This window comes from Typha latifolia, chromosome 1 (genome assembly GCF_019914945.1).
Source record: "Typha latifolia isolate L0001 chromosome 1, TyphaL0001v2, whole genome shotgun sequence".
Classification (NCBI taxonomy): Eukaryota; Viridiplantae; Streptophyta; class Magnoliopsida; order Poales; family Typhaceae; genus Typha; species Typha latifolia.
Genome location: NC_133086.1, coordinates 4,874,283 through 4,901,713, shown reverse-complemented (window position 1 = coordinate 4,901,713; position 27,431 = coordinate 4,874,283). Strand labels below are relative to the sequence as shown.

Sequence of the window (27,431 nt, the reverse complement as noted above, 5' to 3'; positions counted from 1 at the left end):
CTCGGTTTAGTCTGAGCACAAGCCGCTAAAACCAGTTCAAAATTAATATCAAGCCTAGCATAAGTTGGAGCCTGCTAGCTTAAGCTCGGCTTAATAGGCTTGGTGTAAAAAAGGTGAGATAAACCTTAATCCCCAAAATCCTCGCCTCCTCCAATTCTTCTAGTCCTCCTTCGGCAACGGCAAGCTATCGTAGTATCGTCTCCTCCTCCTTATTCTTCTTATTCTTCTGCGGCAAGAGTGCCGCCGCCTCCTTCTTCTTCTTTGGCTCAACTTGGGCTCGATTCGACTTAGTTCAGCTTGATCTGGGTTGACTTGAATAAAACTTGATGATAGACTAATTTTAGGCTCGACCTCAACTCGATTTAATTCGGAGTCGGTTCGCTCGACTTGTTTACATCCTTATTACAAAGTTGCTCCTCCAAACTAATTATATTACCGAGTCATCAATTCAAGTAAGCCAAGCGACCAACAATCAAACAAGTTGTCCATAATATTATTTAAAGTTAGAGTTGAACTCATGAACATCCTTAATCATGGAAAATATATCTACCAATTCTGTTAGAGTTTGTTGATGAATAGACTAGTGTCTCCGTTCAGTAAGTTTAACAGCGAGGCGAATGCGAGCGTAGCCCAGCTCAGCGAGTTCGGCTTCGTTGACCCTGACGTGGAATCCGATCTCTCTCTTGCTGCTCCAGTGGCCCACTACGGCTAACTTGCTGTCAGCCCATACAATCTGCCACGCAAGGAGTGGAGTAAATTTCTACAGCAGACCATCTCCGAACTCCTAAGCGTCCAATAATATTCCATCTCGTCGTCTCGTGCCGCAGGAGCCGGATAAGCCAAATAAAATAGGCGCACTAGTGGGCTGTGGCGTAGTAGTGGCGCTGGATAGCATGGAGTTCTCCTTGAGATGGAGGCTTCTCCCACTCCTAGCTCTGCTCGCCTCCTTCCTCGTCCTCTACTCGAGAACCCCTCCCAAGGTCAATCCTAATCTAAACCCCCCCGTCTCCGCTACTCTTCTATCTACCCTTCGAGCACGGTATCGATCGGAGACGGAGGTTTTGACTACGCTTTCCACCGATTCTTCTTACCGCAGGGATCGAGTAGCGATTGCAGCATTCTGCCGTACGATCATTACTGGATCACCAGCAAGCGGATCGTAACTCCAGGAGGGGTCAATCCGGGAGCAGGTAAATAGTTGAAGGATTTTGAGGCGATCGAAGGAGGTATTGGCTTATGATTTGGTCTTGTCTAATCATCTTGCTTATTTTTGTTATGTTTGGGTGCATTGGTCAGTTGAGGTGAAAAAGGGGAGGATAAATGCTGTGGTGGAAGGAGCTTTCCAACATTTGGTGCATTCGGGAGCGAAGGTTGTGGATTACGGAGATGCGGTTATCATGCCCGGTTTGATTGATGTGTAAGCTGTCTTTTCGTTGTTCGTTAGAATTATGAGACTAGATGGATGAGATGTTAATTGTTTGGAACTTGGAAAATTACTTTACAGAGTTGCTTGCGATGATTAGCTTGATATAAAGACAAAGGGTACTCTGTAGGAATTGTTATTAATTTAGAGCCAATTTTGGGCCAATTTTGAGCCAGGTTAAGGACCGTAGACTAAATACTCCATACTATTGTTCTGAAAGTTGCTTCACAGTCTCTGTTTCTGTAGGAATTTCATCGACCCTTGCATCGCCAGGTGTCCAACTTATGAATTTTTATTGGTTGGACTTGTTTATACGTCGGAATCATTGCATGATGTTGTTTTAAAATACTTTTCTTTTCTTGGTATTTGACCACGTATAGTGTTTTCTTGTTACTCTTTGCTATTACTAAGTGCTTTTTTTTTAATATATCAAGCAAGGAGCTTTCATTTAGAAAAGATTATCTGAAGTCAGTCATGTATATCCTTCGATATAGAAAATTTCCAGGAAGAAGAACTGAAAAGGACACCAAGTCAAACACACTCTCATGAAAAAGTAGTAGAGCGTCAAGAAGCCTATCCATGTTACAACTATTGTAAAATGACTTCATATGTCAAAGGAATTTATTGAAATATCAGGAGAAATTTCACGTCGCTACAGAAGTTGGTGACCTAAGAATAATGATGGTTGAGTTTTTTGTATCTCAACATAAGAAAAATTCTATGTTTCTACCCAATCGACCTAATTAAATTTCACAGGATTCAAATATTTGGAAATTTATATCTTATATTATTATATGTAACCTTTACATGTGTACTTCTGTTTACAGTCATGCACATCTCAATGAGCCCGGAAGGGTTGAATGGGAAGGATTCTCTTCTGGAACTAAAGCAGCTGCCGCAGGTAGATCAAAATCTTCTCCATTGTCTAAAATAGTTTGCTTTAATCTACACATATTTGATGGTGATTTAACTGATTTTAACTGCAACAGTTTCCTGCTTTTTCAAGACTAGTTAACATGCATACTAGGATTGCTGCTGGGGCCCACTAACAGGTGCATATGTCCCAAAAGCCAGAACTAGAAGTCTGGAACCCACCTATACAGATGCACATTTATGCCTGTCATGCATGTAGAAAAATTATTACTGCAATACATAAGAAACAAATTTTCGAGACTGTTGCATATGTTTGTGGTAAAGAAGCTGATTTTCTGGATATCACATGTATTAAGAACTTATCAAAAATAAACTAGATAGGTTTGGCTTCTATGAACTCCTATACTTCACTGTTTTGTTATGTTGGTGTTTTCAATTAAATAGTTTTCATCTAGTAAAGTCTAGTCAAGCAAAATGCATGAGTAAATTTTCTAATTATCTTTTAAAATAATAAGAGAGCTTGATAGACAAGGATAAATTACTAGCTGAGAGTGCACAAAGATCACTTTTGATTTTTAACTATCTATCCTGAAAGAGGCCTTAGTATAACACTTGATCCCGATGGCTTGTTCTTCTTCAAAACCAACTAGTAAGGCAGATACAAAGACGTGACAATTCTTGTATAGTTCTTACTAAGAACTTAAAGAGACTGCACAAGTTTATGTCTGCATGAAAGCTTCTGCAAAGTTATTTATCTATTGAAGACAGGAGGGGAAGTATAGAAATCATTTAACAAATGAAGCTACAAAGTCCTTTGGCCATTTCTCCGTCTCAAAGCATCTTATATCTACCATACTTCTCATTTTAATTGATGTCTCAGCTTCAGATTGGGTTGTAGATAGGAATGAATAATGTGGTCACCAGTCACTACATTGTCTTATTTATACTTGCTTGAATGTCTAACATTATTTCATGCCAGATTAAAGTTACTATTGTTTCGGTAAGAAAACAAAGTTAGAATCACTTTTTTTTTCTACTGACTCTTCTCGGTTTTCTATGTCAGGTGGCATAACCACATTGATTGATATGCCTCTTAATAGTTTTCCTTCAACTGTTTCTGAGGAAACGCTAAAATTGAAGGTCAAGTTTCTTGATGAACTTGATCCTAGTATGTACTCATTTTGGCAGATAATCTTCTATTGGCAGCTAAATGTTTAATCATGTGTAACAGGTGGAGGCAAGCCAGCAGAAAATCTATGTTGATGTCGGTATTGTCTTGAATTACCTTGTTCAACAAAAGTTTCAGTAAAGTAAAGATAGAGAAGCAATGACAATTTATATATAAATCTATGGACATAATTCTTCAGATATACATCTTTAGTTTTAGAGGTGCCAAAAGTGCTCCTATACTATTTTCTTAGTTTCTTTGAGTATATTAGACACATATAAAGCCTTTTAATGATTTTCAGACTTTCTAAATGTAGATCAATGGTTATGCTATCTCATATTTAAGGATGCTAACATTCCGTGTTTGTTCCCTGTAGGATTCTGGGGAGGTCTGGTGCCAGAGAATGCCTTCAATACAAGTGCATTAGACAGTCTACTTAGGGCAGGTGCACTTGGTCTCAAGGTAATAATCTAAAGTAATCAGTCAGGGACTATGTTTTCAAAATAATTTTAGAATTTTATATGATGTCCTCTTTGTTAGAACTAGATGACCAAATTATGGGAAAAAAAAGAAAGAATAATGAGTTTGTTGATCTCATTATTCCATTATTGTAGGAGAAATTTTATTATCCTATAACTTCATACGAGCCATGAAAGTGTCCTATATTATTGATTTTTTTGTTACATTATTGATGATTAGGTAGCAGAAGGCATTTACAGTGGTTGTAAAATGGATATTGTGAGCCTGTTATTGATAATGAATGTTGTCTTCCATACCTGAAAAGGAACTAACTGTTTTATTTCATGTTGTTGAGTCTTTTATGTGCCCTTCAGGTATTAATGACTTCCCGATGACAAATGCAACTCATATCAAGGTTTGCTTCTTATTGTCCATTTAAGAAGTTTCTCCATATGATCTATTTATTTAAACTGAGATTAAAAAATTTGAAGTAACAAATTTTATTTTTAAGAGAAGTTTCAATATTATATTCTTGCAGGATACACAATATTTTGAAGTTTAACCATATTAATCTTGTAACAATGAAGCTGTGTTTGCATATGGCTCTTGCAAGACCAAAGATCTTAAGGCCCTTGTTATTTGATGAACTTTTTCCCCTTAATCTTCACCAGCAGTATCTGAGCTTTTGATGTTAGCAGCTTTTTTAACTGAGTCGAATCTTCATGCCCACTTTTTAGCATATCACTGATTGTTAATTTGCCAAGGTTTTGGAGAGGAAGCTAGCCTTAACTGTTTCAGCTTTTCTGTGTCAGCTTAATTGTTGTTGAATTGATCTCATGTGTCTATTCTATTGTGACATCACTGGTATGCCATTGGTCATTCTTTAGTTCTGTATTTTAAAGACAAACCAACCTGACATCTATTCCAATACCTGATTTTCCTTTAGGCATGAATATATCAGACACCATAAACACCCTTCAAATTACCTTCATCAAGTTTTTGTCATCCTTACCGAAAATGCACTAGTCATTCAAAACTTCTTAGAACTTCTCTGCTGTGTGCTTGCATTAGTTAGCTGCAGTAGTAATGGTGTCTGATATAACAATCTCCACAACTATGGTTGCTCAGAGTTCTGATTTAATACATTGAGATTAGGTGCAATTAAATGCAAGTCATGTTAAGACAATTTCAAAACTTCTTAGAACTTCTCTGCTGTGTGCTTGCATTAATTAGCTGCAGTAGTAAATGGTATCTGATATAACAATCTCCACTTCTCTGGCTGCTCAGAGCTTTAGTCATGCTAAGACAATTTCTCTCTCTATTATGCAATGCTAAGAACTCTTAATTTTTGTCAACCAATTGGTTTTCTATAAGTTTAGAGCTTCCATTGTATTAATACTGAAAAATTGAATGTTTTATTTTGTCTACAGGAGGGCTTGAATGTTTTGGCAAAGTACAAGAGACCCCTACTTGTCCATGCAGAGATTGTTTTAGATTCTGAGAGAAAGACAGAACCTAATGCTGACACTTCTGATTCGAGATCATATGCAACCTATCTTAAGACCAGGCCACCGTCATGGTAATCTGCTTCTTTTATTTGTCTGGAAGAGAATGAACATATTGATCCATTTGAGATCATCCTGAATAAGTTGTTTAAATTGTATTTTTGTATTGTTGCTCAAAGTTCAGAACCTTATTTCTGATGGCACTGGAACATTCTTAGGTTTTCTAAAATTGAGCACATAGAATTGCAAAGTCACTAGGCAGAGATGGAACCTAAAGTTTTCTGTAAAATGTGTGTACCTCAACCAATGAGTTCCTTCTGCTAATTTGGTTAGAAGGACGATAACCTCTTAAAATCTTGAGGCTGTAGATAGTAAAATAAAAAAACAGGGTGGAGAGCCAAAATAACCAGCATTATTTACCCAAGATCGTACATGTACTTCACTCCTTTATGATTAGTGATGCTCTAGAAGTCTTGAAAGTGTGATTGAATAAGAGGAAGAATGGCAGAAGTGTTGTGGTTTTGTCATTAGACATGTTTATTCTGCCTACATTAGACTATATGAATCCACCAGAGAGAACGTGAACCTGCCAAGAGAACTTAGGGCTATAGTTCAATCTCTTTGGACCAGTACACCTAGCCTACCTAGGTTCATCACAGTATCTGAATATGCTGTCCCACACCTAAAGGCAGTTAGATCATCGCAAAATTCAAGATCCTCTCTTTCCTGAAGATGACATCTTTCTAGGTGTCATGCTCTAATTGTAATTTGTTGTCATTGTCATCGTCACACCCACGGTCATTGCCGTCACCACCAGCACTTCAGCTTTCCTGCTGCCATCATGTAGAGAAAATATCGTTTTCTACTCTCTTAGATTCTTCCCACAGCTACTGAAAACTGCTGCCTATTCTCGTAGAGTTTAAATTACGATTTAGGTTGCACTAGGTTATCTTTTTTGGACCTGCATATCAGAACCACATGTTATATAAGAATCAATGCTGGCAATGAGTGGAAAACAACTTTGAATTTTACAAATGTCACCTACCACACCTGTCGTGATTCCATCTGTACTATCTAAAACTTGCCTATCTGTCAGTTCTGCTTTTGGATGAATTGAACATCACATTAGGACAAAAATCTGAGTTAACTGGATTTAAGTATTGAGAAATAGACCATCTCTTAGTCACTCTGTTATTGCCTTCTCTGCCTTCTGTTGTAGAATTAATTTCTCTGTCACCGCACTTTGTTATTGAGAATTAAATTTTACTTACGGGTATTTACCTGCTGCACAACTGCCCGATGTCGATCCCTCATCAGGGAGGCGGCAGCTATTAGAGAGTTACAGGCTGCTATGAAGGAGACAGAGATTGGTGGTCATGCTGAAGGAGCTCATATCCATGTCGTGCACTTATCAGATGCAACAACTTCATTGGATCTCATTAAGGTATACACTGGTATACAGTGTTTCACTTCAGAATCTAAATTTCTGAAGAAAATCTGCTAAATTATCACTAGAAGTGAAATGCAATGGTTGTTTGAGCCTTTGAGGGTAAAGTTAATAAAACTTACCAGACAGATTTTATTACTTGCATCTGAAATTGTAAAGAACCTAACCATAAATTTCAGTAATCTTGTTTTACACTTAAACCATTTTTCTTTCATCTTCTCATAACTACGCTCCATAATTTTTTCCCTACTATAAATTTAGCTATACTGATGGATAGAAATAATCATATAACTAATGTTGATGCAAAACAGATTTCACTATAGTTCCTTACAATTGGTTACAGATTTTTTTTAAATTTTTTTAATAATTGAAGACTTCACTCAGTTTGAATTGCCTCCATTTTTTAGTTGTCAAAGACTCAAAACTGTCTTCCTATATTCTGTTTATTAAGGTGCTTCTGGGTAGCTCTATCATATGGCTTATACATTCATCTACATCTTTCTGTTAATTTCAGTTTGCAAAGAGCAGCGGTGCTAGTTTAACTGTAGAAACTTGCCCCCATTACCTAGCATTTGCAGCTGAAGAAATTGCAGATGGGGATACTCGCTTCAAATGTGCTCCACCTATACGTAGGGAAGACAATAAGCAAAAACTATGGGAGGCTTTGCTGGTATCACTATTTTTCTGGATGTGCACTTATTAAGTTATTATTAGGAAATTCTTTCTGTTGGTGATGTCATGTTACCTGTATTCAGGAGGGACATATTGATATGTTGAGTTCTGATCATTCACCTTCAGTTCCAGATCTCAAACTTTTTGATGAAGGTGACTTTCTAAGAGCTTGGGGCGGCATATCATCTTTGCAGGTTAATGCATGTCCTTTTGCTGTGACTCAGTTTAACTAATTTTCTTAGTGTAATAATGCTTTGGTATTAATAATTTGATGCTGCCACTCTATTTTGGAAAGAGCGTCCTAGTACACGAGGCTCCTTGATTTGTAATATCTTATGCATATGTTGCTGTCAAAAATTTACTTGCTTGATTGTTGTCTATATTGGACATGAGTTCTGCCTATCACTTCCATCAGTTAACTTTATGTACGTACATTTTCCTGATATGCTTTGCAAGATTAATGATCTTGATATGGATGTTTGCAGTTTGTTCTTCCCGTAACATGGTCTTATGGACGAAAACATGGGATTTCTTTGAGTCAATTAGCTTCATGGTGGAGTGAAAGACCAGCAAAGTTAGCAGGCCAAAGACATAAGGTAGTAATTAAAGAATTTAAAGTTAGTATCACTATTTAACCTAGCAGGTCACTTCTTTATATATTCAAACAGAAAATTGTGTATCCCAAATAATGCATTTCATGAAGTAAAAAACTTCAATATGGAATTTCTTCTGGTACAAAATAAACTAAACTCTCACATCTTGATCAAGGCTAGAATTGAGCAAGAGATCAAGTAGCTTGGTTATTCTGACAACCCTAGTTATGATAAATCTTTGATCAAGTTTCTGAGAACATCTTGGCAAGTTTATTATCTAGAATTTTGTATAGTTTGTGAAAATGAAGCAAGAAATTCTGTTTACAATTTATTGACCTTGTCAAATCTTTATCTCGTACTCGACTTGAGCATACAGCATGCTATACTCGAGTTGCTTCAGAAAATGAAGTAGTCATACAAATCCTTTTGTTCTTGTTATATATATTGAGCATCATAGAGGACATGCCGATTCTGAGAAGAATATGGAAAGTGCCATGCATAAGGAAGATGATAAGACCAAGCATATGTGGCATAAGAGTCATGTCCATACAGAGTGGATCTCACTAAATAGCAACTTTAATGGTTTTGCCTAGGGGGTCATTGCAAGTGGAAATGATGCAGATTTTGTTGTTTGGGAACCTGACGTGGAGTTTGAACTCAATGAGAACCAAGTCATATATCATAAACATCCGGTGTGTATTCCTCCTAATTATAAAGTTTCACGCAGTTTAACATTTTCTTCGAATAACAAGAGAAAAATAGTAAGTATATAATACTTCCATCTTTCCTTTCTTATATTAGTACATTTCTTTGAAATGTTTCTATTTTTTTCCTCATGAAAGAGAACATTCTCATTCAATTTGTACATTGCACTATTACAGTTTACCTAAAGATCGCGTGCACTACTTTATATCTAATCATGTATGCTATCATAGAAGAGGACACCTGACTAGAACACTTGAAGTTCTACGCAGTTTCAACTTTCACATTTGTTACTTGAAGTTTCATTATCTTAAGCGGCATGAATTTTACTGTTCGACAGTTAATTATCACGATCAGTGTTTGCCTTGTAGAACTATCTTTTAAAGAGCACTCCAATGTATGAGGCATTGTCAATGCTGTTCAAGGGAGGGCAAGCTGGGCGCAGCCTATTTTCACGTTCAGTTCACATCTAAAAGTGTGCAGATTACATGTGTAATTCCATTAGGTGCCTTTTGTAGCTTAAAGTTAAGTATAGCTTTAAGATCACATAATGCTATTTTTTTTTTTTCATGTTCATCTATCAATAGAGATGTAATTTTAGGATAGCCTAGCATTTGCTGTAAAAAGCTATATAACTTTAGTGATTCACGGGGTATTCTCAGGCTGTTAGCCAAATATATAAATGGCATGCCATTTCACAAGCCAGAAAGTTGATTGAAATTATAGGTGAGTTTCCATCCTTGTTGTCATGGATCTTAGGCATACCTTTTAAAAGCATAGCAATTCCACTTCCACTACGAAGAGCGCTCCTTTCTATGTCCTGCCATATCTGATTACTTCATGAAGCAACAGAAGATGCTTTTTTCTATGGTTTTGGTCATCACTCAAAGCATTTTCCAGGGAAACATTCAAATGCACAGGATCAATAAATGAACTCTTGTGGACGTGAAAATTATCTGGGTTACAGATAATAGCTTGGCCTATCATTGTTACTTATAGCAGTTGCTAGATTAGATGTCACTGTGTCTCACTGATATATTTATATGTTTCAATATTTTTTCTGATCTGCAGAGTATTTCACCTTACATGGGAAAACGGCTATCTGGAAAGGTGCTGGCAACTTTTGTAAGGGGGAATCTGATTTATAGTGATGGAAAGCATGCTGCAGCAGCCTGTGGTGTTCCAGTCCTTGCAAAGTAAATAGCACTGGTAAGTCACCTTAGATATCCAAACTGACCGACATTTGAATTCACCTTATAAGAACTCATGACTACACTAGTTTTAGCTAATATTATGAAATTAAAGCCAAATTCATGTGTTGGCCAACAATATAATTCTCATGCAAATAGTTGACATTCCATTTCATGGGGACTCGTCATACTCACCATTTCAAACTTCCGTGTATTCAGGTGGTTGTTTCCTGCATATTTACATTTGGTCAGAAGCAAGAACCTGCTTGAAGGTGCAGCCATTGTTCAGCTTGTTTATTGTATTTGCTCTGCTTCCGGTGTACTTACCAATGTCTTCTTAAAGAGTGATTTTGTATGTTAAAATTATCAAAATTATGAAGCACTGGAAGTTGCTTGAGAAGATTGTACTCAGCAAGTAACTTTGCATGTAAGAAGTATTCTTAAAAGAATTTCTTCGCACCAGCATTCTAGTATGATTCTGGGAGAAAAGAAGTGCTCCTCAAAGTCTTACGTCTTGAGAAGATTCCACTTTAGGCGGCAAAGAACCTGGAATGAAATCATATAGAATATAGAATGACAATAGCAGGCGAAACAGAGAAATTAACATTTGCCGACTTTGTTTATATTGCAGAACCAAAAGTATACAGCGATTATATTGAAAATAGGTAGTCATCTACGATAAGTGCGATGGTCGCTAGATTCATCATATGGACGCCTCGCATGCTCCCGGGGATACGTCTAACTCCCATTGGGAAAGCCTGACGTTCCATTGGTCCACGTCATCAAAATGATACGTTCTCTTCTCCGGCACGAAGGAAACGTACCAAACTCCATCGAATCGATTCCAACTCTTCATAAATAAATACCCGTCGAATCTCAAACGCCTCTATTCAAAGAAGCAGAGAGAGAGAGAGAGAGAGAGAGAGATGGATCGCTCGGTACGAGCTCGTGGATCGATGATCTTGCTGGGCCTGTTGGTTGCGTGTGCTTATACCAATGCTTATCATTTGATCTCAATTTACTTATTTTATTTTATTTTTTAATTGAATTTTGCATTATTTATGAAGGTTTTATTTTATTTTAAATTTTATTAATAATATATATTGAGCTAATTCATGTAGAACGGAGCTTAGCACTCTTATCTAAAAGTTTGGTAGTCGGTTTGAAGGTGACGCCTGGGACGATGGTGAGAGGGACGTAAAGTAATTTCTTCTTCCTTAACTATGGCAGCTCAGCAACTTGATTAGAAGAATAAAATTAGGTTAAAAAAAAGTGAGGAGAGAGAGAGAGAGAGAGAGAGGAGTCACTGAGCTTCAATTTCTTTGCAGACATTAAGATAAGGGAAAAGAAAGAAAAAGAAGGAATATTTATATCTAAAGCAAGAGGAAAAATAATATTTTTATCTTCTTCTTTATACACTTAAGCTCTTTCCGTCCAAAGGTGAGTCTATCATGCAATAGGATTTGGATTCTGCAAATCATACATTGTTTCAATGCTGGATTGCTATCAATATTATTATACTGAGACTCGTACGCTTCTTGTTTGTTTTCTGTATCAAGTCACAGAAGATATTTTTTTTTTATAGTCTAAGGGCACATGGAATGGAAAAGTAGTATAAAATCCTTCCTGAATCCTGATACATATCTAATATGCTCTCTCTCTCTCACTCTCTCTCTCTCTCTCTCTATATATATATATACATCCAAAGAATTGATTTTAGATTATAATCACATGATATCTCAACGAGAAAATTAAACTAACTCTCTCTTCAATCAATCTCATCACTCACCAACTTATTAAATCTTTTTTTTTCCCTTCTTAGCTGCTGCTGCACTAATGGAAGTATTATTTTCCATTAGTGTGTTAAAGGAAATTAAGGAGGGAGTTACTGTAGAGGATTATAAGAAGAAGAAGAAGAGATTGAAGCAAGAAATGTAAAGATGCTATGTGGAATACTCTTTGATAGGTTTTCCAACGGATAAGGCATAACATCAAATCCAATCCAGCCTGACCAATAGCATTAAGAAGAAGAAGAAGAAGGATAAAAGAGATCTGTGACACCAACCTGCACTATGTTGCTGTTTTCTTTTGGTAAGACCAGTCATCATCTGTCACTACTTGCTTCTGTTCACGGCCCCAAAACAAAAATAATTTTCCCTTTTGTTCTGTATAATAATCAATTCACATCTAGAGCTAAGGCCTAAGTGGCAGTGCTATTATTGGAAGGACCATTAATCCACAATAATTGCTGCTATCCTTTTTTTATTACTTAAGAACAAAGAGAGAGTAAAACTTAGTAGAAGTGAAAAAGAAAAGTTTTAAAGAAGATTTTAACTCTTGATGTAAGAATTTCTTCCTTAGTGATCTTTATGGCTACTGTTTCTGTCGTACCGGCTTGGATGTAGCAGAGTCCCCCACCCCCACACATATGTTTCATTGTGAGAGCATTATCGATAACTATAGTAGAGTTGGTAGGTATCATATGATCAAAGAGGTCATGAGTTTGACTTTAACCCTAAATATTTGGTAGTTTGGTGACTTGGCTCAATTTGGTTGATTGCTTGGCAACGTGATTAGCTTGGATGAACAGCTCGATATCGGAGCAGCTTGGAGTAAATCTCGACAACGTTTGATTCGGAGCAATTATTCGGTGATGCATATGGCTTGAAGCCTAGATTAGACAGCTAAAAACTCGGTAGGACCTAAGTGCCTCTGTATCTAAGAATAGTTGGCCGTTTGTTCAGCCTATATTTAGCCTTCGGGCTCATAAATAATTAAAAAAACTAGTTTCACTTTAAAATTTTTTTCAAAACATTATGTTTCACACAATGCATTTCTACTGTTTACAAATCAAGATACATTAAGATTTATAAACTGGTTATAGTTTGATGGAGCCAAAAAAAACTTTTAAAGTAAAGAGACAGCCTTTTTCTAAATTTTTTTTTTCAAAACAAATTGCTCCTCAAATTTAATACCAAAAAGAGTATATAATTATCAGTTTTATCTATAAAAAAAATATGCTAACAAGTTCAATGCCTTTTTCTATAAGATGCTGATCTAACCAGCATTTTGTGAAAAAAAAAACTAAGATCGACAACTTAGTTGAATCTATTAGATTTCTTAGATAAGTTAAGTGTTATATATATATAAATTGCTGATAAGATTGACGTTTTATTTGTTAATTTATCAGTATTTTATTGACAACTATAATAAAACAAACCCTCTTTGATTAAGTTTGGGATGATCCATTTGAGTAAAGAGAAAATTTGAGGGAGGACTATTTAATTTGTTCAAAAACAGAAGGGATAGTGTTGGAATAAATGTGGATGCCCATGCTTATGGGCCAAACAATTGTGATATCTCAACTAAATATGTTGGTGCTCACATGACATCAATATGCAACAGTACTGGCACTGCTACAAGATGGTCCATGTCTGTGAATTACTCAATCTAGATCTCGTTTCAGAATGCTATCTTAAGGTAATAAGTGCAAGTGAATCTGATAACAAGGCAAAAGACTTATGCGTTAGTAGACAAGGTGGGCACTGGGCACTATTCGTGTCGAATTTGTCGGCGAATATAAACTCCATAATTATAATGGAAAATACTGCTGAGTTTTAATCTGCGGTGAAGGTATTTTTGATGTCAAAAATATTAAAATGTTGATGTTCTATCCTTTTGTATTCTTTCTTTTTTCTTTTTCTTTTTGAATATTAGTTTTTAATATCTAGAATGTAGTAGTGAAAGAATGGACATATTTTATATTAGAATGTATATTTGTCAAGAAACTATTTATAGATTGAGACAAATGAAAGTTCATAGATACATTTTGAATTATATTTTGCCCAAGATTCTATTTTTTTTATTGCCTTCAATCTTAATAAACAAATTGTGCTGGTGGCCTTCATGAGCTGGATCTCTCCTACCATCATAACTAGCTCATAGTTTCCATCATTCTTGGGGGAGTTGCAGGTAATTTGAAATCCTAAATTTTTTGTTTGTTCTTTTTTGCAGCTAGGTGAATCGCACATAAAATATCTGTATTCTGACTCAATGTAGAGTGATATAATATGATATCTTTATAGATATGTGGATTGGGTTAATGGAATAAGAGGCCATTCCTACGTCAGATAGAGTTTCTAGTCAAAGATTTGTCAAGGATAATGCTTGGCCTTCTCAGCTATCTCTTTCCTTCCAGTAAAGATTATTCAAGGACTGGAAATATCTATTCGTATTTATCAGTAAATAGCTTGATGATAATATCATAATAGTCTTTAAAATTTTGTTTCTCTATGCAATGGGATTGCAACTACAAATATTATTAACATAGGCGACAAAATAACTTGTGACCTTAATTTTATTAAATAAATATTTTATTCTTAGAAAAAGTTTAAGATAACTTAGTGATTAGAACAAGAAAGTTTACTGGGTGAAGTAATCTTTGTTCAAACTGATTACACTTGCTAACATAAGATAGAGATATGATAACAAGTTGTAACTCACTAAAAAGTACAAACATTAATCTGCACTATAGAAATGGATATAGCAACTTCATGTTAGTACTACTCTACTGTACTAACATAAGATAATGATTCTGAACAAAAAATCTAACAGTTGTAATCAAGCTCCCAAACAATCTAAAGATCACAGAGATCACAGAGAGCCACCAAGTGGAACTCAAAAAGGAGGAAAAAAAAAACCTCTTCTAAGTTGTAACATTACACTTCCTTCACCAAACCATTCCCATCTCTATGGAGCCTCATCTTACCAACCCCACATATTTAAACTTATACATTAAGCTTAATTAACTTGCACTAAATAATCTGAGACAACCTTTCTGGGTAAAACTTTTCTCTCCTCCTCCATTAGGTTGGTTTGTCTGGTTGTGATCTCACTCTCTACCTACAGTAAGCACAGCCACTGGCTGTGATGCCGTGGGTGCAAAGGAGACCGGGGGGGTGACCGTAACCTAACTCTTCCATTATATAACAAGCATTGAGGAAACAAAGAGAAGCAATTAAACTGGGAGAGATCTAGACTCTAGAGAGAAGGCTGCCATGGATCCTTACAAGGTATGGATATCCAGCTTCCATGAGGAATTTAAATCATTCGACTTAAAAATATTAATTTAGAGCTTGTTTTTCCAGTTTGATATCATCTAAGAACAAACATTTTCTAGTTTAATTTAAATAAGTATTCTCAATTTTCAAGCAATTGTTTGATATAAGTGTAAAAAGCCAATATTTTTATAGATAGATCCATCATCCATGTAATGTTTTTTTTTTCTTTTTTCTCTCTCTTTTTTTAATTTTTATTCCAATACTTTGGGTAAAGAAAAATAAAGTGATTAGGCAACAAAAGTACTAAAGTTGTTCGAGGTGACATCTCACCGGCAGTGTAGTATAGAGTGTCATGTGCAAGGTTGGCCTCGTGATCGGGATTCTCTGCAGCATGAGGTTGCAGGGTATTCCTGCATCGAGTACTCAATTCATAATTAAATTATTAATTAATATATTTCCGGGTTGCATTTTTATTTTATTTTTGGGCAGTTCCGTCCCTCAAGTGCGTTCGACACCTCCTACACGACCACCAACGCCGGCGCGCCGGTGTGGAACGACAACGAAGCCCTTACCGTGGGACCCAGAGGGCCTATCCTTCTTGAGGACTACCATTTGATCGAGAAGATCGCGCACTTTGCCCGGGAGAGGATCCCGGAGCGCGTGGTCCATGCCAGGGGAGCCAGCGCTAAGGGCTTCTTTGAGTGCACCCATGACGTCACTAATCTCACCTGCGCCGACTTCCTCCGGGCTCCCGGCGTCCAGACTCCGGTCATCGTCCGCTTCTCCACCGTCATCCACGAGCGCGGGAGCCCCGAGACCATCCGCGACCCCCGCGGCTTCGCCGTCAAGTTCTACACTAGAGAGGTACGTACGATCGAGCTAGAAACACCTAATAATTAAGTTGCTTGCATATTAGTGTTTGTGAGTAACGAGATCATTGTACAATTTATATCTATATAAATAGGGCAACTGGGATCTACTTGGCAACAACTTCCCAGTCTTCTTCATCCGAGACGGCATCAAATTCCCGGACGTGATTCATGCGTTCAAGCCCAACCCGAAGTCCCACATCCAGGAGTACTGGAGGGTGTTCGACTTCCTGTCTCACCACCCGGAGAGCCTCCACACCTTCTTCTTCCTCTTCGACGACGTCGGCGTGCCGACCGACTACCGCCACATGGAGGGGTTCGGGGTGAACACCTACACCTTCATCAACAAGGACGGCAAGGCGCAGTACGTGAAGTTCCACTGGAAGCCCACCTGCGGCGTCCAGTGTTTGCTCGAGGAGGAGGCGGTGGTCGTCGGAGGGAATAACCACAGCCATGCGACGCAGGACCTTTATGAGTCCATCGCCGCCGGGAATTACCCCGAGTGGAAGCTCTTCGTGCAGGTTAGTAGTAACTCGCCCCGCCATCTTAATTAGATCTCTAAAAGACCCTCCTTTTTTCTACAACATTATATTTTTAAGGATATTTTTATAATTTCATTCGAAACTAGTAGGCCTAATCAAAATACCGGCTATTGAATTATTAAAAAAAACGAAAATCATTCTAGAGTTGTTATAATAGGGTTTTAGATTACAAATAGATTAAAGACGATATATTAATCACAATATTACTAAAATGTGGGGTGTTACGTGCAAATTACCGAAATGTTTAACAAGAAATCTACTTACTAATCTTCAAAATTTGGAAGTACGCAGGTCATTGATCCTGACCAAGAAGACCGCTTCGACTTCGACCCGCTCGACGACACCAAGACATGGCCGGAGGACCTCCTCCCTCTCCAGCCGGTCGGACGGCTGGTCCTAAACCGGAACGTTGACAACTTCTTCGCGGAGAACGAGCAGCTTGCCTTCGGGCCGGGGTTGGTCGTCCCTGGCATCTACTACTCCGACGACAAGATGCTGCAGTGCAGGGTCTTCGCCTACGCCGACACCCAGCGCTACCGCCTCGGCCCCAACTACTTGTCGCTGCCGGTCAACGCGCCGAAATGCGCGTTCCACAACAACCACTACGACGGACTCATGAACGTCGTGCAGAGGAACGAGGAGGTACTACTACTGATTCGATTTTATTGTAACTCTTTTGTTTCTTAGATGGAGTTTTATTCCACGACAAGTTAATTAACCTCGGTGTTCACTTGTTATTAGGTGGATTACTTCCCATCGAGGCACGATACGCTTCGACACGCGCAGCGATTCCCGATTCCGACACGGCCGGTGACCGGCCGGCGCGAGAAGGCGAGCGCAAAAGGCCCTTGTGAAATGTATTTTGATTCACAATATGCATCCTTTTTTTTTCCTTCTAATTCTGTGTTGTTTGGATCATGTAGATTACGATTCACAAGCAGAATGATTTCAAGCAGCCGGGAGAGCGGTACCGCTCCTGGGCGCCCGACAGGTATATGATTAAATGCTGCTGAGAATTTCCAGTTGAGATAAAATTGCATTACCAAAGAACTACCAATGTTTTACCTGCTCTTCTTCGCAGGCAAGAGCGTTTCATCCGGCGATGGGTGGAAGCGTTGAGCCACCCCAAGGTCAGCCATGAACTCCGCAGCATCTGGGTCTCATATCTTACTCAGGTTGGCCTAATGGCTTTCTCTCTTCGTTTGAGCTTCCTTTAATTTGTATATCTTTGTGAATCAATCTTGGAAAATTTCCCATCCACTCCAGAACGTTTAACGAAATTATGAAAGTTGAAATCTAAATGATGCACTAATAGTAGGGTGTGATTGGACAAGAAGTCGAAAACAGGGGGCTCTAATTCTAAATTGTCAAAACCTTGGGTGTGATTACAAGCTTACAAGCTTGATTTTCTTATCGATTACTTATTAATCAATGGCGATTTCTATGGATGCAGTGCGATACGTCGTTGGGTCAGAAGGTTGCTACTCGCCTCAATGTCAAACCAAGTATGTGATTTGATGCAGACATTAAGTGCTGAGCTGCGTTAAGTTTCAAGTTTCAGACATCGAATAATCTCCAGTTATATTGGCATTATAAGACCACCTAAGTTTAGTCTCTATCTTGTAAACATGATGTTATGGCTTTGCATGATCCATGCCTGGGATATATATATATAAATAGATGTATAAATGAGATCTAGCGATGCCTGCTTTGGGATGTAATGAATCATCTTCATGTTACCAATAATATCTTTCTCATGAAATGATCATGTGGGTGCCTTTCCTCTGACAGCAGTCAGTTCAACTTTCTCGAATTAAATGGATTCATGTACTAATTCAATAGATTCAAGGTCACCAATAAGATAAAAATTAGAAAATATCACCAATAAATTCAAAAAAAAAAGGTCCAAAAGAATGAAAGGGTGAACCAATTCTTTGCACACGCAACACAATAAGCTAGGAATTATGCCAGAATATCTCTTCTGTGGCAATCGATTAATAATCTAACATGACATATAATGTTATCATTTCTTAAACATATAGCCTGAGAGGCACCACACATAAATGTCATATGCCTACCAACATATGAATTTGGATTCCTACATGATTATCAGTAATAATACATGGCTAATGCTCCAAGAGAATGGAGGATCCTCCGCCCTGCAAGAATTATTAAGGACAAATAATGGTAGGTCTTGAGCTCATAACTTAGAAATCTTACATTATATACTGGTTATCCTGTGCTGTTATTGATCTTGGAACACCACACTGGCAGTATGTCATTCTCGAAAGAACTTCACCATCTTCCTTTTGAAAATATGAAGCTCTCTTATTGTGGCACCAGCGTCATAGGTAGGCCATAGGTCAGCCTGGCTGCAACACTCTGAGGTGCCATTCTGTTGGTAAAGCAAACTTGACTGATAGCCACAACATTCCTGAAGCCTGAGACAATATTCAGATTCTGGAATATCACCTTCAAGGGTCCTGAAAGCAAACTGGAAACATGGGCCACAACATGAATCAGCATGTGGTAGTGCCCCCAAGTTTCCACCTTATAGTCTCTTATTTTTCCTGCCTCAGCTTGCTGATCACCTACAATAGCTGGTTTTTGAACCCCCTCACTTTCAGGGACCCATGGAAGGAAGGAGTCCCTTATTTGATTCTTCCCTTTGACATCATGACTGCATGAAAATTGCTACCACGTAAAGAGTCATCTCTTGGAGGCGCTCCAACCCCAGCAAGACGTTTTGATCCCCGCCGAGAAAGTGAATTCATGCTCTGAGCTTTACATTTGTTGTCACTCTTTTTAAGCCCTACAATTGGATTCTCATCTGATGAGTCCATCACATTTTTTACTTCCAATAACTCACCTTCTGTAATTGATGGTTTCCCATTTTCTTGGTCATGTAGATCTGGCTCTCCTTCCTGCTCAATTGGATTCTCATCTGATGAGTCCTTCACATTCTCAACTTCCAATATCTCACTTTCTGGAATTGATGATTTCCAGTTTTCATGGTCGTGTAGATCTGGCTCTCCTTCCTGCTCAAAAGGATTCTCATCTAATGAATCCTTCACATTCTTTACTTCCAATAACTCACCTTCTGGAATTGACGGTTTCCCATTTTTTTGGTCATGTAGATCCGTCTCTCCTTCATGCTCAAGTTTAATTGGCAAATCCAGTGGAATATTTCTTGGTTCTTCTGTTGGTTTCTTGCTCTTCTTTTCTTGCTTTGAACAATTTTGTCTATCTGTTGCCTTGGTCCTGAAGTACTTGGAAAGCTCTGGCGATTCCATGATAGCCGGATCCAACATTTCGGTTGTTCTTTTCTTTGCCTTTCTGGTCTTAACATCTCCACAGGTTGAAGGTTCTGACTTCCTTAGTTTCTTCTTTGGTTTTCCTTCTTCTGGCTTGATATCTGGAGCCGAGCAGACAGGCAGAGGACCTTCCTCACCTGCAATACAAACAACTTAAATTAGAGGGGACTAACTGGCTGTAACGCAAAAAAGATTTTCCTCCAGCACCTTTTCTTGAATGCAGACTGTAATGAGAAACCATACATGTAACTTAAAGTTTGGAGCAGCCTCCATCCACATCATGATCATTCAAGCCTTCTTCAAACAATACGTGGTTGATTGTAAAACAACACAACGATGAGAAGGCTCTAAAGAAATGGTAAACTTCAACTACCTACTATCAATTGGATAAAAACTAGAGGGATAAAAACTACCTACTCAACGATGAGAAGGCTCTAAAGGAACATCACATTTATGACAGATACTAGAGGGAGATCCAGATGTCTTAATAGTAGAAGGCAACTTTAGATCATAATCGAAGAAGTCAGAAAATTACACTGAGATGAAGTGAGGTCCAAAGTTGACATAGGAGGATTTTTATGCAGTTCCTCAGTCTTTATCACCAATGGTCCATTTGAATTTGCTGCCTGTCCCCCCAAAAGGTGTTGCCTCATTTCAGTGACTGGTGACTTCAGCATTTTTGCTGCAATCGGAGGCTGTGGTGGGCAAACCATCCATCAGGAATAAGATTTGGAAGTAGTAAAGAAACAAAATTTTGGCACTGGAATAATAGCAATAATATGATAAGTACAATATCGTTTTTATTAATTACTAGAATTGCCAGAGCTAAGGCAACATTGTATAGATAGTTTGTTATTAACTAATTATAGGGAGCGAAGAGCATGGTTTCTACAAGATGAAGATACAAAGTAATAAAATTGAATGACATAGTAATAGAGTACAGATGAATTATCAAAAACATGGTAGCATGGTGATACATTTCAAAGGAAACTCTACAGGAAAGCATAAAAAAAATGGAAGAATTCTAGCTTGTATAACCACCTCATTAACGATGACAATGTACTTCTCTACTTATTCATAAGGTTCTTTCTTGTTCTTTAATGTCTCTTGGAAGATGTAGTTCAGTAGTTCATCCCAAAATTGCCAGTTTAGGAGAAGCAATTGTGGAAGATAGTTATCACTCTCTTAAAAAAAGGAGGTCCAATCAACCATATAGTTGTCGAGAGAGTTGGTTGGGTAAGTCTTCTTGCCTCAAGATGAGCCGCATGTGGATCGTTGTTATGTGAAAACAAAGTCCACAACAATACAGACAAGAATAGTTCATAGTCTAGCATACAATTATGACCTGATTATCTCACAATATTATGTGGAGGGTAATATTTTGAATTGTAACAAAATTCATATTAGATAAACTAGCTCAATCATGCGTATTAATGTGAATTCATTCTAAATATGAAATAATAGGTCCTATAAGTATAGAATGAAATTAGACCTCTGAAAAAACAACAATCCTAGTCTTACCTAAATTAAAATCAACCTGAAAGTTACTTTCATATTGCAGTTAATAGGTGTAGGATTTTACCTTCTTGATGCCAACATTTTTTTTTTTAGTTTTTACATTTGAACCAGAACAATCTGGACAGAGTCTTATCAGGAAGATTATTATAACAACTTTCTCTAGCACCTAAGCTAACAGAAAAGATTATGGTAGTACCATCAATAATCATAATATAAGTATTCAAGCTTTAACATTCTATAACAAACAGAAAATAAAGACTGCAAGACAACAATGTTTCTTGACAAAGATTCTGATAAAGATTTGAGTGACAGTATAGAGTAGAAGAGAGCATGTCTTCCTTGTTTATGAGAATCATGGCTGAATATATTGCACAATAAGATAACAAATGACAATCTAGATATAACTTTCAGTTCTACATGTCGAGTTTTTATCCACATATTCCAATGCAAGACAAGCTTTTCATAATTGTAATCTCCAGGTAATACTAAAAAGAAAGCAGCATCGCCACACTGGTTTAGGTGCATAGTTTGTAAAGATAAGCTTCCTACACATTCAAGTATCATTGTCACACTGACTGTGTTGTTCTTTGGGATTAACAGTTCTGATTCTGGGCATGTGTACAGGGTTTCTCCCTTTCCAGTGCTTAGATAACAAATAATAAGATAAAATACGCTGCTGCAAATTATGCTGTATACAAAACAAATAGGTTTTAAGAGTTACAAAACTCCTAGAAAGAAAGAACCAAACAAGGCAAGGAGAAATGAAACAAGAAGTTAAACGACCAAATTTGTAGACTTACAGAAGAGTCCATTTTGAGAGAGTATATCCCAAGGAAACCTTTTGTTAGTTTAGTTGCATGTTTACTAATTTCCCCAGATTCAAGAAAGATAGTGACATCTTTCAAGGTCCGAAATACAAATTCACCGGCTGGATCAATATAGTACTGCAATTTAAATCATTTACTGTTAATTAATAAAATGCAAATAAAACAATACGTAAAGAAAGGAATAAGTAGAAAAATAAGACAATACTACAAGTTGTAAAAAATAAGGAACTTTTTACTAACCAATTGGAAATCAGATTGTTATTAATTCTAATAGTGGCTAAAGAAAAATTGTGGAAGAAGAGAGTGAAGTAAAATTAACCTTCTGATTTCATCTTTAGACAATGTTCACAGTAAAATAGAAATGCTAATTATCATGGCACTATGCCAGTACCTAGCAGGAAATAAGGTTAAAATGTCTCATAGCTTAGTATCCTAAGTTCAGCTAAGTTCAGCTAAGGAACATTTGTGTTGTATCAGTCTACTTAGACTGCAGTGGGAGAAGAGTTATACTGTGACTAAAAAGAGTTATCTAAGTTTCTAATGTCCATATCGAAAAGAAAAACTATTACCTTTTTATACAGTACTATGGGTGACTTATTTATTTACTTTGGCTGTGGCTTATTCTTTGTCAAAGATGAAGATAATTCTTAAACCAAAAGTTATCTTTCTCCTTTATCTAGGTTAGGTAACCCATTGACCAAACGACTTAACATGTTAAGTAATGGACCAACAATATATAGCATGCCTTTTACACATCCCCTTACGTAGCCGCATGTAGATAGGAAGTCAACAAGATGTGCAGCCAGCCAAACCACAATACAGAAAATTGAGAATAAAAATACGCTAATGAGGTTTGAAATCATGATCTCTAGAAAAACTAGCTCTGACACTATATTAAATAATTTATTGATCCAAATGCTTAAATTGTTAGATAACATACCGATATTGTATATTATGCCTTTTAACAATATCTTGCGGAAGTTTGGAAGGACAACTTCTTGGTTGCATGACAAAAGTTGCAACAGCAGATATAAGTCTATTTATTGATTGATCCTCAAGATTATGGCTTCTTTTGCCTGACTCTTTTTTTTGGTCGGGATAGCACCCATTCCTAAGGATTTATATGCCACTTCATTTAGAAGCTTTCTCAACCTTCCAGCCATTCCATAGGTTGGGGAAAGGATTCAATGATGAAATCAAGGATAGTCACCTAACTCTATGGGAAATCCAGAAGAAGATATTAGCTTATGAATTGGACAGGAAGATTGGAAGGAGGGTAAATAGTGAAATTCTGGAAGTAAATGGTATCAGACATATATGTTCACATGGGGCTAAGAATGAACGACAATTATTTATGTTGTCCAACAATTGGTCAAAATAAAAGAGAAAATTTATTGATGGTTTATTATAAATTAATAAATAGCTATTACAATGTCTAATGGATTTAATGTCATGTTTTTTTTTATTGAAAATACATAGGAAGCAAGATCTATAAATGTCCTGCTAGTCAACTTCCTAAACGGCTTGACATAAAATTGTTAGATCTGGACTAATTCAAATGCTTAATTCTTTGTTCCAGTGTCAGCTTCATTTGGCTTTTCGGAAACTACTCTTTGTCAACTTCTAACAGTGGTTGCCAACCTCTATAGAAGATACTACTCCGCAAAGCTGGTTACATCCTGACAGAGTAACCATAAAGGAGATTTTAACTTTTAAGGACTAAAGTATTGTATCAAAACCTTTACAGCTACCAAATTACATTAGCAATAAAACAGATAAATACATGTGTAATTATGTCTTGATGTCTCCAGCAAAAAGCACTGTGCACTCTCAAATTAGAATCTGTAAATTCAAATAAAATGTTATGCAGAATATGTAAACATCTTATAAAATGCTCCACAAATTAAGAAAACAGCTGATTTATTAGTAAAAAGGAGACTAAATTGGTGGGTAATGCTACCGGATCTTTTCTGATTCCGCCTTTGTATACGTTCCTTCTGAATTTGAACATTTTAACCCAGCCATGGGGCAGTCCATCTGGAGAGTACTCAATTCGAGCAAGGACCTAATCATATCATGAATAATCAGAAACTTATATTCATGCTCAAAATTAAAAGCTAGTAATGAGTGAATACATGTCTGAATAAGAGAATAAAGGAAAGATGTGGAAGCAACTGACATTGTTGGTGGGATCTTCATCATAGTTACTTCCGTGACTAGATTTTGGACTTGAAAACTTTCCCTCTTTAAGATAGGAAAGTACTTCTTCCTTGGAAAAGAATCTACTTCCAGTAGCTGGATCGATATAGCACTACAATAGATGCAAATGTATGTGAGTTTCCTTAAATATTTTTTCATCAGTAATTAAGTATTCTTCTATATCACAGAATATACTCCTTTAATTTTCTGTCCTCTCAATCTTCAATGTTCCAGTTTACCAATCGATGGTATTTATTTCTTGAACTTGCTAAACTGTCAAACTTCCTTTTTTCTATAATTAGTTAGAAGTTAGAACTGGGTAATCCATCAAACCTGCTTCTAATATTCTTGGCTAATCCACCACATTGCCCTACTAAATAATCCACCTGAACCAGACATACAGGCTAGTGAAAGAACATTTTTAGATTGATCACACAATTGGATGAAATGTGATAGTGCTCCTGGGATTTGAGTAAAAGCAAAGTCAGAAGATAAGCATGTAGAAAAATCTGAACCTATTAATGTAAAAAAATGGTTCCTATTTGTTCCCCATATGTACAAGATAAACAATCAAAATGGAAAAAGCAGGCAATCATAATGAAGTGCAAAAGAGAATAACCCTATGGAGAATAAACAATTTTCTTTGGAATATAAATTTATTTGAGCTCTTCTTCCATATCCAGCTTTCCAGTTAATCAAACTGGTACAGGAAGAAAGACATGCAATTAGATAATAGAACAGTAACAAATCCGATAGCAATCTCTTTCTGTTTATACTCCTCACTTCTTACTATTTTATCATCCAATAGAAATCTCTTTCATCCCATTCAGAAAACTCATCTATTTTAATTGTTTTACTTAGTTTTCTCTCTCATATGTTCAACAAGTTGAGCGCTTACTGCACTTTTGGATGGGATCAGACAGGAGTTTAAACTCCTCACAGCACTAAGAAGCCATTAAAATGGAGATATTGAATTTTAATAGAAGAGGAGATTTATAACTTCTGCAGAGAGAGGGGATAGCCTTTTCCAACTGTCTCTCGTTAATTTGAATATAATATCAAAATAAAGGGAAGAAGATATGATGCTATCCCTAAAAGATATCTGTTAAATGACCAATCTATCCTTTAATGGAGTATTAAAACTTAAAAGAGATCAAAACCGGTACAGGGTATGAAGTAACTGTGACGGGCTAATCTAGCCTTTGGATTACGATTCAAAATTTGGAGTGAGGTATGAAGTATTTGCAAATTTAATTACACCAGAATTCACCTTATGGTAATAATAGGATGTAATGGCATCTGCGACAGTACCATAAAATCAATGCTTAAATTTAAGTGACAAGTGTAGGATAACATTATAGATAAAGCTGGAAACTTGAAAAGGTGCATAATGAACAACCAAATAAACATGCAGTTGGTTTTTTTCTTGCTTCGTACCTTATAAATTTGCTCTTCTTTTGTACCACTAGTTTCAACTCTAACTTCCAAGATCCATCCAGATGGCAACCATGTGATTGAATCTATAGCTGGTTCTATAAGCTAATTGCACCATCAATGAGTACAGGATCAACAAAAGAATAGATTAAAAATTGAAGATAACTTACTTGTCGATTATTATCTTTAAAACATGCGTTTATTTGAAATGCAGGATCATCACCATCATCATCCTTAATAATGTTAAGGTAGTGCAAAACTTCTCTTTTTGAACAAAATGTGTATCCCGATATCGGGCAGGTGTAATACTGCAAATCCGAAGTGGATCGAATCACTATAAGCATATTGACGAACAGATTCTTAGCATTACACAGCATAAAGAACAAGCGACTGCAAGTGCACATACTATTTTGGGCCTAAATGGAAAAGGAATTCATATTTGCATTGTTACAGTGGACGGAAGAAGAGATCACGGTTAACAAATACGGACAGAAGAAGGAAAGCCTAGAAATCCTAAGATTCTCGTGCAATCCAGCAGCCAAATCGCTCTAAGAAATTGGAGGTAGAGTGATCGAATCGGAATACCCGATAAGTGGATCCGTTCTTCCCCTTTCTGACCTCCATGATCCACCCATCCGGCAGCCAATCCGGCGGCTCCATGTCGGGCGACATAGCCGAGAAGTGGTAAGGATTCTTCCCCCTCCCCTTCAGCTCACTCTCCCCCTTCCACTATTGCGAGGTCGGGAAGAAAGGGGCGGCAATGTAATTGGGCCGAAGCGAATTGTTCTGGATGCATCACGATTCGCGCGATATAAGGCAGCGGATAATATCGGACGGTGGCTATTTTATTTCCTAGGAGGGAAAAAGGTAAGTGGCATTTGGAACGAGTGAGAGGCCTAAAGTTACTATTATACCCCTCCTAAGACCCATCGAAGTTGATTCTGATGTAGCCAGGCTGAGTAATCCTGCTTTCCAACCTTAACCTGGGACTTTAGTTGCTGGTTTCTCAACCCCACTCCTATCAAAATACTCTATAGCCATGTGTAAGGCTAGCCAAACAGTAATGATCTGCATTAGTTTTCACCGCATCAAAACATTGCTTGTTTCGAGCCTTTCAGATCATTCAAATAGTCAATAGCCTTCACGTCACTCCTCAGGTGAGTCCAATCATAACACAATTAGTTATAGTCCAAGGCGAAGCAAATTGCGAGGCAATGGGCAATGCCCCCCCCCCCCCCACACAAAACTTCTTCTAAGGACATACCTATATTGATAACAAAATATGATTGGGGCCACACGTTAGGCATATATTAGCTGTCCCAATTTATGGGCTATGAAGGAGAGTAAAAGGTTTTAAACTTAGGGTTAGCCCTAAGCTTCCAAAGGGCCGGGCCAACTACTCAGGCCAAGGCTAGTTATGTTTGGAACCGAAGAAAGAGTAGATGACTTTCGTCAGAGTTTTCTCTTTGCTGTTGAGTCATTGTTTAGAAAATCACTGACCAGCGACAAATTAGCATAGTTTTTTCTTTTATCTTTCAAGAATCCAAATGTTTGATATAGTCTAAACAAAGGACGAATCCTCCTCGAATATAAACTCATCAAACTTTAACCAATATAATAGGCCGTCTAATTTAAG

General features: G+C 37.2%; 3 protein-coding genes across 12 annotated transcripts; 2 read left to right on the top strand and 1 right to left on the bottom strand.

Annotated features, from left to right (window-relative positions):
* Nucleotides 1-793: 793 nt before the first annotated feature.
* LOC140793264 (probable allantoinase) lies at nucleotides 794-10,494 on the top strand. Of its 9 annotated transcripts, none has more exons than XR_012109930.1 (17): nucleotides 814-980; nucleotides 1,097-1,190; nucleotides 1,297-1,417; nucleotides 2,251-2,324; nucleotides 3,360-3,436; nucleotides 3,528-3,564; nucleotides 3,841-3,928; nucleotides 4,272-4,338; nucleotides 5,354-5,502; nucleotides 6,746-6,872; nucleotides 7,390-7,545; nucleotides 7,631-7,741; nucleotides 8,033-8,143; nucleotides 8,734-8,832; nucleotides 9,214-9,347; nucleotides 9,914-10,051; nucleotides 10,252-10,494. XR_012109930.1 is itself a non-coding variant. In XM_073144651.1 (16 exons), the coding sequence occupies exons 1-15, from the start codon at nucleotides 894-896 to the stop codon at nucleotides 10,040-10,042; spliced, it is 1,518 nt and encodes a 505-aa protein (XP_073000752.1). In that variant the 5' UTR covers nucleotides 794-893; the 3' UTR covers nucleotides 10,043-10,051; nucleotides 10,252-10,494. The 9 variants fall into 9 exon arrangements, 4 of the variants coding, with proteins under 4 accessions (XP_073000752.1, XP_073000773.1, XP_073000780.1 ...); XR_012109932.1 differs by having other exon boundaries at nucleotides 816-980; nucleotides 3,841-3,926; nucleotides 4,279-4,338; XM_073144651.1 differs by lacking the exon at nucleotides 9,214-9,347 and having other exon boundaries at nucleotides 794-980; nucleotides 3,841-3,926; nucleotides 4,279-4,338.
* A 4,154-nt stretch (nucleotides 10,495-14,648) lies between these two features.
* Nucleotides 14,649-18,265, top strand: LOC140799709 (catalase isozyme A). Its single transcript, XM_073154153.1, has 8 exons — nucleotides 14,649-15,104; nucleotides 15,582-15,956; nucleotides 16,057-16,482; nucleotides 16,795-17,145; nucleotides 17,245-17,334; nucleotides 17,427-17,494; nucleotides 17,585-17,678; nucleotides 17,957-18,265. Exons 1-8 carry the CDS (start codon nucleotides 15,090-15,092, stop codon nucleotides 18,014-18,016), a joined length of 1,479 nt encoding a protein of 492 aa, XP_073010254.1. The 5' UTR covers nucleotides 14,649-15,089; the 3' UTR covers nucleotides 18,017-18,265.
* A 194-nt stretch (nucleotides 18,266-18,459) lies between these two features.
* LOC140799697 (uncharacterized) lies at nucleotides 18,460-26,613 on the bottom strand. 2 transcript variants are annotated; one of them, XM_073154133.1, is made up of 8 exons: nucleotides 26,381-26,613; nucleotides 25,966-26,103; nucleotides 25,799-25,900; nucleotides 24,342-24,473; nucleotides 24,123-24,227; nucleotides 22,136-22,279; nucleotides 20,353-20,512; nucleotides 18,460-19,954 (listed from the first exon to the last, which is right to left on the bottom strand). In XM_073154133.1, exons 1-8 carry the CDS (start codon nucleotides 26,465-26,467, stop codon nucleotides 19,155-19,157), a joined length of 1,668 nt encoding a protein of 555 aa, XP_073010234.1. In that variant the 5' UTR covers nucleotides 26,468-26,613; the 3' UTR covers nucleotides 18,460-19,154. The 2 variants fall into 2 exon arrangements, with proteins under 2 accessions (XP_073010234.1, XP_073010244.1); XM_073154143.1 differs by lacking the exons at nucleotides 25,799-25,900; nucleotides 25,966-26,103 and having other exon boundaries at nucleotides 26,381-26,489.
* Between the last annotated feature and the right edge of the window lie 818 nt (nucleotides 26,614-27,431).